Source organism: Polypterus senegalus, chromosome 14 (genome assembly GCF_016835505.1).
Source record: "Polypterus senegalus isolate Bchr_013 chromosome 14, ASM1683550v1, whole genome shotgun sequence".
Taxonomy (NCBI): domain Eukaryota; kingdom Metazoa; phylum Chordata; class Cladistia; order Polypteriformes; family Polypteridae; genus Polypterus; species Polypterus senegalus.
The window spans coordinates 63,956,353-63,968,790 of NC_053167.1; the positions used below are offsets into that span (position 1 = coordinate 63,956,353).

Sequence of the window (12,438 nt, forward strand, 5' to 3'; positions counted from 1 at the left end):
TGGGATAGTTCTGTGTATTAAGATTCCCACACCCCTAGTTTTCTTTGTATAGCCAGTGTGAAAAACGTGTCAAATCCAATCCCTTTGCAACCGAAACTGGTCTTTATTTATTATGTAAATCTCCTGTAAAAATACAAATGGTCAAAGTTGCCAGCAGAATTCTCTTTGCCTTGTCAGAACACGGGATCATGTTTCAAAAGGATGTTGGGAGCAGTCTATGTAGCTTTCTTTATGTTTCATTCAGAGAGCTAAACATGTAAAACTGACTTTCAATATTAATTTTTAATTTTGCAAGGTACAAGAGGCTGTATCTAATATTACCACTGCGTAGACAGTGTTTATACTATAGTATATGGCGTGTTTAGCAGCTGTTGCAGAAGAGAAATCTGGGAAAATACAAATGCTGTTATTTTCAAACATAATCTCCTCTTTCTGTCTGAGAAGGGACATGTAATTTTGTTTGGCCTGTAGTTTGTATAAGGGTTCTTGGTTTTGAGGCATTTGAGCCACATATATGGTAGGCTGCTGAGATCTTGATGTCTGATTTCAAGTCCTCTCCAGTTATTTTAGAGAATAGTTCAGCCATGAATTTCACTGGGTTTGGACTTTCACATTTTTCAGGGAGACCTTCAATTCTGATGTTGTTCCTTCTATAACTATCTTCCAGCTCAGCCAGTTTGACAGCAAGCACTTTGCATTCTGATTTTGCAGCCATTGCATTTTTATCAGTGATGGAAGTCGATTGTTAACTATTGCTTAACATCTTCAAGCTGAACAGTGAGTACGCTTATTTTACTCTCTAAGTCACTCATATTTTCCTATATATTTTCATAAATTGTTCCAAGAAATTCTGCTAACATTGTAGTAAACTGCTTCTGAGTGTGGCAATCATTTCCTTCAGATTGAAAAGTGTGTTTTGGTCTTCTCTGCACTCCGTAAACAGGGTTGTGGGTCTGATAGGAGATGATGCGATTGATGCAGCTAACTCAGGGGGGTATTAGCTGCGGTTGGCAGTGGAGATGCATGGGCCATGCTCAGTTCCAATAATTTTCCTGAAATCAATGAATACTCCCCGCCTTGCTCACAGTTTCACTCCCACTTTTGCTTTCGGCTGAAGGTGATGCTGCAGCAGGAGTTCTTGTAGATCAATTCCTTTGCCCATCTGTTCCAGGTCAGCCTCTTGTAGGCCATACTGCGACCTTGAGGCCGGTCTTGACTTTGATGAAAATTTAGCTGCCTGAGTCTTATCCTTTTCTTTCTGAACCCTTTGTTTACTGTTCATGCTTATTTATACTTGCATATAATGTAAATACAGGATACCTCAGGATGATAGTAAAGAATGGGTAAAATAACACCGCTACTAACTGAGCTCAGCTCTAGCCATCCATCTCATGCAAAGTATGAGACCAAAACCTTGTGAAAAATATAGAGTACAACATGACTGTGTCTTTAAGAAAAATGCAAAGGGTCAATAACAATAATATATGACTTTATAATTCTCAAAAATTATTAATAGAATTTTAAATATGTGGCAAATAATAAATAGTAACTACATAAATAAGGTAAAGTTAAGAGAGTTAACAATAGGGCATCATGTACTTCTAGACATTTTCCTTATTCAAGATGTACATGGATTGTGGAAACAAGTTCTTCCTCAGTCTCTCTGAAATGGATTTTAGGCAGCAGCGTTTACCTGACTGCAGTACAAAAAAGAACCTTTTGTTAGGATGGCTGGTATTAATGATGATTTTCGTTGCCCTGGTCCGGCATCGTTTGGTATAGATGTCCTCAAAGTTAGGAAGTGTAAACCCAGCTGATATGTTTAGCTGACCATACAATTCTCTGCAGAGCCTGGCCGTCCTGCTGCATGCTGTTCCCAAACCAGGCAGTAATATTTCCTGTCAAGATACTTTCAATAGTGGATGTGTAGAATTTCTTTAGTAATAGGGAAAGCAACATGAAATCCCTGAGGCATCTAAGAAGGCAGAATGTCATGCCTTCTTTACCAAAGTGCTGGTGTGTTTGGACCAGGTTAGATCCTCTGTGATGTGGACACTGAGGTATATAAAACTGTCCACCCAATTCAAATGAGTGCTGATAATACTGTGGGGGGTGGCAGTGCTTCTGCTGTTTTCTTCCAAAGTCCACAATCAGCTAATTTGTCTTTCTCACAATCAGTAGTAGACTGTTGTCTAAACACCAGTGTGGCACACTCTCCACTCCATCCAGGTGAGCCTGTTCATTGATAGGTATCAGGCCTACCACAGCCGTGTCATCAATAAACTTAATAATGATGTTAGAGGCATGTGCAACCATGCAGTGATATGTGTAGAGGGAACACTGTAGAGGAGTCAGAACAAAGCCTTGTGGAGCACCTGTGCTAAAAGTAAGAGTAGATGATGTGCAGCCATCGACTCGAACCATCTGGGATCTGCCAGTCAGAAAGTTAAAGAACTAAGCACAAAGTAAAGTGTTTAGGTGCAGGTCCCTGAGTTTGGTTATGAGTTTGGGTTAAATCCAGTGCTATAGTCTATAAATAGTATTTACACCTAATTCTTTTTCTTGTAGTCCAGGTGAGCCAGTACCAAACTATATTTTTTATGTTCTTAGATTAGGTATTTTGGAACCCATTGTGTAAACAAGTTTGTCATAAATTAACTCGTAAGTAGAACAATAACTGTTTTGCAGATGAGCCACTACATCATCAACTGTCACAGGTTTGTTTGTTAGAACCATTTCATGGGTACATTGCCAGCAGGAGTAGATATGGATGGGTGACCTGATTGTTCTTCATGTGTGATATTGAGGCAGCCATGTTTGAACTCTTTAATCCATTTGTAAACACTTCACTTAGCCACAAACTTTGTTTCCATACTGTGCTGAAAGTCAATGACAGATCTGTGTGCCTAATAAACATTCAGCCTTGATACTCCTGCAAAACAGTATGCTGCAGTTCTTTGGTGCATACAGAAAGGGTTAACAACAGTATCACACTTCAGAAATTAAGAAGACCAGTTTGGACCTGCGTTGCAGCAACAAACAAAGCTCACACGCACATGTGCAACTACTGTTGCTGCCAACAGCATATAAAAGATCAAACACTATTGCAGATACTTTTTGACTTACCCTCATATTATACTGAACTTATATATTAGTTGCAGGATGAGACTCTACTCCATTACAGAAAGTGTGACGAAACTAGTTTGTAATTATTATTTCATTTTAGTATTTAATAACATAGTATTGTTTTTTTGTGCTTCGATCCAGTGTGTATATGCTACAGGGGAGCCAGTATTTCATTGTCATTCTGACCTGCATGCCGATTAGAAAGCAAAACCTTGAATACTTAAACCATTTTAAATTAAACAAAAGGCAAAATGAGGTGTTCAATGACATGTCCAACTCTGTGCATAAGACTTGTTTAGTTAAAAAAAAAAAAACTGTAATAATGCATCAGCAAAATATAAGTGGAAAATGCGAAGTAATAGCATTATTAATGTAGACAGCAGATGAGTTAAAAGCAGAAATTGGATGTGATAGAAAGGGAAACGCAGGACTAAAATTTAAAACCCCTGTATTATAACAGCGAGATTATGACATGGTTAGAAAAACATCTGGAACACAGAAAGAACATGTGTAATACGCACAAAAATGTTATCATACTACAGTGGTAAGCATTAAATACAGTATAAAGAAAAAACCGTGCAGACACTGAGAAGATGGTGAATAACCGACATGAACACTGAACAGACTGGGGTTTGATTCTGGCCTCCTGAGGGTATATAGAAGCAGTGAAACCTGCTTCCCACTGTGCAACCCACTACCTTTAATATTATCATTGGAGAATTTTTTTATGCTCCTTTGGTGTTGCTGCACTGTCCAATGAAGTAATCTGAACCTTCTTACTTAGTCAAGGTGATGGTGAATGTACTTCTGTTTCTAGATATAATTAACTACCAGGGATACAAGTGCTGCAAAGTGCATGGAGGAAAAAAGAAATAACCATAACTTCACTGACCAAACCCACTGTGGGAAAGCACCTCTATATATCTGTGCTATGTCCCAAAAATGCCTCCTAAGGGCACTTCCATAATAAAGAGCATGTGTGTCATTAGATATGATTTCTCAAGAAGAAACATTACACAACAAAACATAGCCTATAATCTTTCCCTGTACAAATGGGGAATCTGCAGAAAATTTTGAGGCGATATATTCACTGATTTGGATTTGCATACCTGACAGAAGGTGCTAACCTGCTTCCAAACAAGCATAAAAGCCCCGTCTGGAATGGGTGCTCGATTTCTCAGTACTGTGAAATATCCCACCCATCTCATCCAGTTATCAAGATGGGACACGTGCCTCTCCCGAGTTCTACTACTCAAACCACTTATGATTACATACTGTAGCCATCTGTTGCAAGACCCAGCTTTGTAAGCGAACGTGTTTTTGCTTCTGCCTGGTAAATGCACCACAGTGTGGTGAGAGGGTGAATGAGCATCCTGCCTGACTTTAAGTTACGCACACATTGTCCTTCAAAACAACCCAGCACATTCATACAAATGCTTTATATTTATAATGTGTGCTTCTTGTTTGTGAAGGGGCTAAAGAAAGCTTTTCCTAAATTCTTTGAAGATAACTGTTTTTCACAATATTCATGAAAGTGTACTTGAAACAGTTGTCTCTACATTACATACAGTAAATGTCTTCAGTTAAAATATTTAAAAAGGAGTGCTATATGGTAACTTTCAAACATCATAGACTAATCCACTGCTGCACAACGGAAGTCAAAAAGCATGCTGATTTCTCTCAGTTCTAACTTAGCACAATACCTTCAAAGCTTTCTGTGCTCCGTCACTGGAGCCAATCACTAAGAGTCCCGGACCAGCCATGCTGCAGAACGACTTTAGGTGCAAAGCATCATAAATGGGGACTGTTGAAACTGCGTAGTCCTGAGTAAAATCAAAACAAGTGAACAAAATCTGTTAAAGAACTTCTATCTAATACAATACAACTTTCTAAGATCTCATCTAAAAGTGCTCTTCTAACATGCTGTAGTTCAAACTCTTCTGCCAGCTGTCATGATATGCATTTATTTGGCAAATTCTTAATAAAACAAGCATATATAAAATATTTCAAGCATAACAATAAATATGCTACAATTCTATAACAAGTAGAAGAAGAGCAAAAAACTGCTCACCTGGAGTCTCATACATCTGGTATAATTTAAAACAAAAATACAGAATTATTTCATTAACCAAAATTCCATCTATTCCAACCAAAATTAATCTGTTCAATTCTACAATTTCATTAACTATGCTGTTAAATAAATCCTCTATACTCAATGAATTATTTTACTAAATCGCTATCTAAAAATTGTAAAGCAATCAGTTGTGAAATTGGAAATGGTAAGATTATCATTATTATTTTTTTTGCAGTTCTACAACTTATGTTGCGATGTACCAAAAATATATAGTATATAGAGCCATATTTAAGAGTATTTTTTTACAGCATGTGAAAAAAAAGCATACAAATAATGTTTCATCAGAAATGGTGGGTGTATAGGGTTTGTTTTAAATAAAAGGCAAAAAAACATATGGTTAGAGATTAATGCTTGTCAATTCTGAAGGCCCATCATATATTATGTGAGACTCTCTTAAGTACAACAACAGATTTCTAAGATCAGGACTGAAGTAGCAGGGCTCAGCAGGAAGACCTCATTGACTAAATTTAGATAATCATGGTAATTTTATGTAAGTTACGTTATTATCATGAACTGACTGACCTTAAATGCATCTGCAAGGATTTCAGCTCCACGTTGATTTGTCCTTTTAGACAGGCCCACAAAGAACTCTCGACCTGCAGATGAAGAAAAATGAAGAAAAAGACGCTTGCAAGTGAGTAGGTACATTGTGTATATTTATTATGAATGTGCTACAACAACAGTGAAAACAATTACATTTAATGAACTAGCAAAGTTGAAATATAAGCATCTGCACAACAGAGCGTTTAGCAAAAACTGGAAAATCCACATTCCTTCAGGCAGATAATATTAATCTAATCTCCTGGCGATGATGTGAGAAATATGGAAGACTGCAGCCAATGTAAACTTAGACCCCAGGCAGATGCAGAGTGGGCTGTTGAATTTAGAAGCTACATTAACAAAAGTTAAATTACTTAGTTGGCATTCAAATTTTATATCCATCTTCGAACTTGCCTGTCATCGTTTAGTTCCCAAGAAGTCAGGGTCTTTCAACAGTAAAGGCAGAATTTTGAAACTTACATTTCGAGTCACAAAGCTACGGTAATTTAGAAGAATTTTACACCTGCCTGTTGGACTTTACCAGTTCCACTTGCAACATCAGTTCCCTACAACACACACACTGCAGAACTACTTTAGAAGTAACTTAATGTGGCTTTGCAATTGGGAAGGAAACTCACATAAACATGGGGTGAACATGAAGACCAACTAACTGCTCAGTCTGGTATCAAGCCAGGAACATAAGAACTAGTAAACAACAACACTAGCCACTGTCTGAGTTTACTGCCTAATAGAAATACTTACTTACATGCACAAAAATGTATCCATAGCCTTTATCAAGTACTACTAATGGCATAAAGTCTGGTGGAGCTGTGGAGGCCACTTGGGAATTCATTGCACCACAGCAACCTTTGGGAGGTTTTGTGCAAGTCAAATAAGCTTGAAAGAGTTTAGTTCCAATGGCTTAATGGGCTACATGACACCTAGCATATGGCTTTATAATGTCATCTGGCCTGAAGCAGTTAATTAAAAATGATGGAATTCAAGGTCAAAAATAATTTATTCTTTCAGCTAAAGCACCGACAATTATATTTTGCAGGAGGCCATTGAAGAACCAGGTGGGATTACTATTAACATCCTGTCTCTACAGTAATCCAAATACATTTTGCAGTGAGACAGATCCCAATTGATTTTTCAATGGTTTGATTTATTTTAAGTTTGTGTGTGTGTTTAATAGCACTCTGTCCAGGGTTGGTTTCTTTCTTGTGCCTGATGCTGCTGGGATATGTTCCAGGAACCCGTGACCATAACTGGCTTTGATAACAGATGGATATAATGTACTCCTCATACTTTTAAAAAGAAAGGGTCAACCACGGCTTCTATTTTTTAGTGAATTTTCATTAAAACAGAATATTTGCACACTGCAGACTTGAGACGCAAGGTCAAGCTAAATGGTTATGGTCACACGGCCATGTATTTAAAACCCACATTACAACATCAGACAAGAGTTTAAAGTCCTACTAATATGGAGGTGCAGTGGATAGCATTTTCCAGACCATTCGCCAGGAGGAGTTTGCATGCCTTCCTCATGTCTGCACGGGTTTCTCCCGTATTTCAACGATGTGCATGTTGGTTAACTGGCAAGTTCAGAGTGAAGTGAGTATGTGTGTGTGTGATTGTCCTCTGCACTGGACTGGCAGCGAGTCCCAGTGTGAGTTCCCCCCTTGTACCCTACCCAGAGCTCCTGGCAGCATATGTCACTTGCCGTCCTCTTAATGACTGTGAAGAATTCACTGCCATGCCAGCACTAATTCACAAAACTGCTCACAGCGATTAAGACTTGAAATTTAGAATATTTTTGAGATTTTTTTGTACACTGATATTAATTAATTATATCATCCATCCATTTTCCAACCCACTGAATCCAAACACAGGGTCACGGGGGTCTGCTAGAGCCAATCCCAGCCAACACAGGGCACAAGGCAGGAACCAATCCTGGGCAGGGTGCCAACCCACCGCAGAAAAATGATATCTGCAAAATTAAAAAAAATAGAAAAGCAAAAAAAAAAAAAAAAAAAGAAAAATCGTGAAGCTTTTTAAAAAGCAACAAGTTTATTATTTGGGTACATTTTAAAGAACAGTCAGTTCTACACATTTGTGAAAGGGTCAAAGATTTAAAACAGCAAAGATTTTAATTGGCAACAAACAGAATTAAACAAGAAGAAGGAGAAGTTCATGTAGAAACGAAGCCGAAATCTATTTCAGACACAGGCTCATTAATCACTGAAATGTACTGACAGAACATGCACTGGAATCTGGAATGTCAGAAATTTGTAAAAATAGATCAGATATGTACTGTATATAATGTGAGAGTAGTGGTGATTCTTTAGTGCTGGGCTTTATATGTTTTTTTTTTTAAATTTTTCTTCAGAAATTGTAGCCATTATTTAGTTTTCTCCCTGTTTTACTGTACATTTCTTATAGAGAAAGCACCATATTGAAAAGCAGCATATTAATGTTAAGTTTTAGCATTGGCTCATAAACAGTTTATAATTTCTCAACACAGTAATAGTAAAATTAGTTGTCATCCAAATAACAAATCCAAAAACTTTGTCAGGGTTTAACAGAAAGGCTCTGTACAACAAAAACTGAATTTGGCCCTTTGTAAGGAGAGAGTGGGAAGAACCTGTGCCCCTTCCAGAGTTGGCTTTTTTTGATCTAGATGCTATCGGGATAGACTTTTGTGCTTATGACCCTGAACTAGACTGAGCAAATTTGCAAATGTTTGTGTGGGTGGATTGAGCAATGGATTGCTGACTTCTGATAGCACCAAAGTGTAAGATTCTATGCCTGGGTGGGGTTTGCATGCTCTCCCTAAGTCCCTATGGTAGGCTTTCTGTTGATACACCAGTTTTCTGCTGTACTCCAAAGACATGTGATTTAGGTTAATAGCTGTCAAATGATCTGCTATGAGGGAATCCGTGAGTGAATGCACACTATGATGAACTGAAACCTGTTTGTAGCTGGCTCCTGCCGTATGCTGGGAAAGACTACAACTCTTTGTAACTCAGTAATGTACTGAGTACATTCAGAAAATGGATGGGCATAATGATGGATGATTGATTGAGTTCAATATGATAGCTAAAAATAATTGTTGTGTTATACTGTTTTCCTTATTGATTTAATGGTTTCATTTGGACATAAAATGCCACATTTATGACATTCTTGATCTAATTTACACTAATATCATGTTAGTAATATTGTATTAATTGCAGTGCACTGAATGAAAGAACAGTGAAAACAGTGTAGTTACATAACTGTACAAAGAGAACACCTGAATTCCTTATTATGTTTAAAGATATTCTATCTGCTGTTTGCTGCTCCTTGGATGGACTCCAACACACCTGCAGCCTCAATACCAGAAAAATCAGGTATTGGACAAGGAATGAATACCTTCAGAACATTCCAACAGTACTAATGCAGTATTAAGAGCATTTCATTTTTGGTAGGTCAAAGCAAAGGCTATCAACAAAGTAAGGCATATTCCGGCTGAAGCAGACACTGGTAATGCTGTTAGATCAGTCTAAAGTGTGAAACCAAGGAAAGCCCATGGCTGAGATGGTATTGGCTGTAATGACGAGCACTTACACACCTTTTTCAAAGCTGTTTCAAAGGACGGTGATTGTACCAGTCACCAAGAACACAAGACCAAAGGAAATGAATGATCTATATCTAGTTGCTTTATTTTCATTATCAATGACATCTGTTCAGCAGATAACATTAAAGCATCTTCCTCCAGTGGTTAAAACACTTTATATCCATGAATAGCAAAGGATGTCAAGGATATCATCTTTGAACATACAGAGAAAGTTAATAAAATAGTCAAGATTTTTATAGATTACAGCAGTGCATTCCTTAACAGACAGTTAGTCAGTCAAAATGTTGACAGAATTCTTTGTTAATTATTCTACTGTTGTACAATTGTCATTTTAGTCAGCAAGTGAGCTTTAGATAGATAGATAGATAGATAGATAGATAGATAGATAGATAGATAGATAGATAGATAGATAGATACAGTAGATATATAACTCTTATCACACACGTGCGCATGGGAGGCAGCTAAAGGGCTTGAGTGAAGGCAGTTCTGAGGCATGCCGGGATGTGGCAGAGTACACTATGGAAGTAGACGTTACCAGTTCCGGCCCCTGTGATGTCACATCCGGGCTCGATCCAATGAGTGAAGAACACGTGCGCAATCCTTATGACCTCACTTCCTGTCTTCCCCTTTAAAAGCCTGCCCTTTTTCCTTCTTCCCTCAGTCTTGTTTTGGACTCGTTTGTATGCACTTCAGTGCTGTATTTTCATAAAAATAACGACTTTGCAGCCGGGATACCAGATTATACGGGTGGCTGCCCCAAATCTTTATCTTGAGTATGTCTCGTTATTACGACACTCTTTTCTGTCAGCTTTTAGACATATTACCAGAGTGGGTCATATCCCGTTCTCAGTAATGTATATTTTAGACATAAATTAGTATCCAAGTGTTTATTAAATATGAAGAAGATACTGCATCTGTGAGGTTTCTAAATACCCAAGCGTTATCTCAGAAATGTTTTAAAAGTGAGAAAACAAATTGCATTAAGCGGTGCTCTGTAATTTCAAAAGATCAATGTGAAGAAAACAAAATAGATGATCACAGACTTCAGAAGGAAAGAATGTCATCCACCTACTTCAATAAATGAAGAATAGGTTGAGCAAGTCACATCTGATAAATGTTTGGGGATTCAAGTGGCCAGTGCGTCAGAGGGTCACATCCGGGTTCTTACCCGGTATGTGATACCACTGTGAGCTGAGAGGGGTGCTTCTGCTAACTGTATTGCTTTCCTTTGCCTCCACAATGCCAAGAAACCGCCCAGTGACTCCACTCCACTCCTTCCGGTCCCAGGACCATAAAAGCCCAGCCACCTGTGAAAAGGCGTGATATACTGTATTGACTAGAGTGCAGAACAGATTGAGTTTTTTAAAGCCCAGAATACAGCCTTTAAAGAAGTATTGATAAACAGTAATTTGTTTGTTAGAATGCAGTTTTAAGTAAATAGTATATTAAACTACAGTAAAACCTTGATTATCTATCAGGGATTGGGACAGAGGGCGGCATGGTGGCACAGTGGTAGTGCTACTGCCTCGCAGTAAGGAAACATGGGTTTGCTTCCCAGGTCCTCCCTGCGTGGAGTTTGCATGTTCTCCCGATGTCTGCGTGGGTTTCCTCAGGTGCTCCGGTTTGCTCCCACAGTTCAAAGACATGCAGGTTAGGTGCATTGGCAATCCTAAATTGTCCCTAGTGTGTGCTTGGTGTGTGGGTGTATGTGTGTATGTGCCCTGCAGTGGGCTGGCGCCCTGCACTGGATTTGTTTCCTGCCTTGCGCCCTGTGTTGGCTGGGATTGGCTCCAGCAGACCCCCGTGACCCACAAAATTATTTAATTCCTATAATATTGTAACGACCAGTGTAATAAGGAAACACAACTCAGAGGTATGAGAGTTTTCTACGTTTTACTTGGAGCCATCGCTCCGTAGCAAACGGTTATCTGGGTTACAGAGCACATCTCCAAAACAATAAAAGAAAGCTTTCCCTACCAATCAGTTTATCTCCTGCCACTTACATTCTTTTTTTCTCTATAATGCAAACACTCCTGTTTATTGTCTCCTGGCTCCCTACTCAAAACTTCTTTCTGCTGCACCTTTCATTTTCTCCTAACTTCTCCTGTCTCTCGTCTCCTAACAGATGGGTCTGCACCTTACAGAACAGAAGCCCTTCACCCAGTCCCTTTACTTACAGCATTCATTAAACACTTTCTGCTCCCCAGCAGTGCATCACAAGCTACCCACAACAACACAATATATTAACAAAACATAATATAACAGAATTTTGAAAAAAATGACAGAACAGGAGAACATTAACATTAATTCATTAATATTACAACAACAACAACATTAATTTATATAGCACAGTTCCATACAAATAATGTAGCTCAAAGTGCTTTACATGATGAAGAAAGAGAAAAAAGACAAAATAAATAAGAAAATAGAATTAGGGAACACTAATTAACATAGAATAAAAGTAAGGTCTGATGGCCAGGGAGGACAGAAAAAACTAAAAAACTCCAGATGGCTGTGGTTTCCATTTTCAACATGTTTTTCAATTTTGTTGGCATCACAACATCATATAGTTCACTGTTGTTCTTTGTACTCTGTAAATTGATGCAATACTTGAAGCACTTTTGCCATTTTGTAAACTTTTAATAATTTCATTTTTTGTGACAATTCCAACACCACACGCTTGTGTTTATCAGCCATAACAATGTAGAGTAGATTAATTATAATAAAACAGACAAGCTATGAAATGCTATTAATGCTATTAAAACTGAAGGTACGTATCCGACACAAGTCAAGTCAAGTCAACTTGTGGAGCATGCTCTGGTACAGTGCGTTGCCACACCCACTACACGATGAAAACAACTCGAGATCCTGGTTTGCAACCCCCCAGGCAGAAACGCAGTTCAGTACCGCCCTCCGGAAATGACCCTCTATCTGCCGCAACCAGGAGTTACGGATGGCGACCCCTTGGCCTGGTCCAGCCACTTGGGTCCCCAACGATGAGGATCTTACGAGCTGGATCACC

The 12,438-nt window shown here is 38.5% G+C and overlaps 1 protein-coding gene across 3 annotated transcripts in view; it reads right to left on the bottom strand.

Moving 5' to 3' along the window:
• ddah1 (dimethylarginine dimethylaminohydrolase 1) overlaps positions 1–12,438 on the bottom strand; it is a 164,973-nt gene that overhangs the window by 23,964 nt on the left and 128,571 nt on the right. For all 3 annotated transcript variants that reach the window (XM_039735417.1, XM_039735416.1, XM_039735415.1), the window contains exons 3-4: positions 5,783–5,856; positions 4,830–4,949 (exon numbers count right to left, since the gene is read on the bottom strand). In XM_039735417.1, the coding sequence (XP_039591351.1) occupies positions 4,830–4,949; positions 5,783–5,856 (194 nt within the window). The remainder of the gene's footprint in view (positions 1–4,829; positions 4,950–5,782; positions 5,857–12,438) is intronic.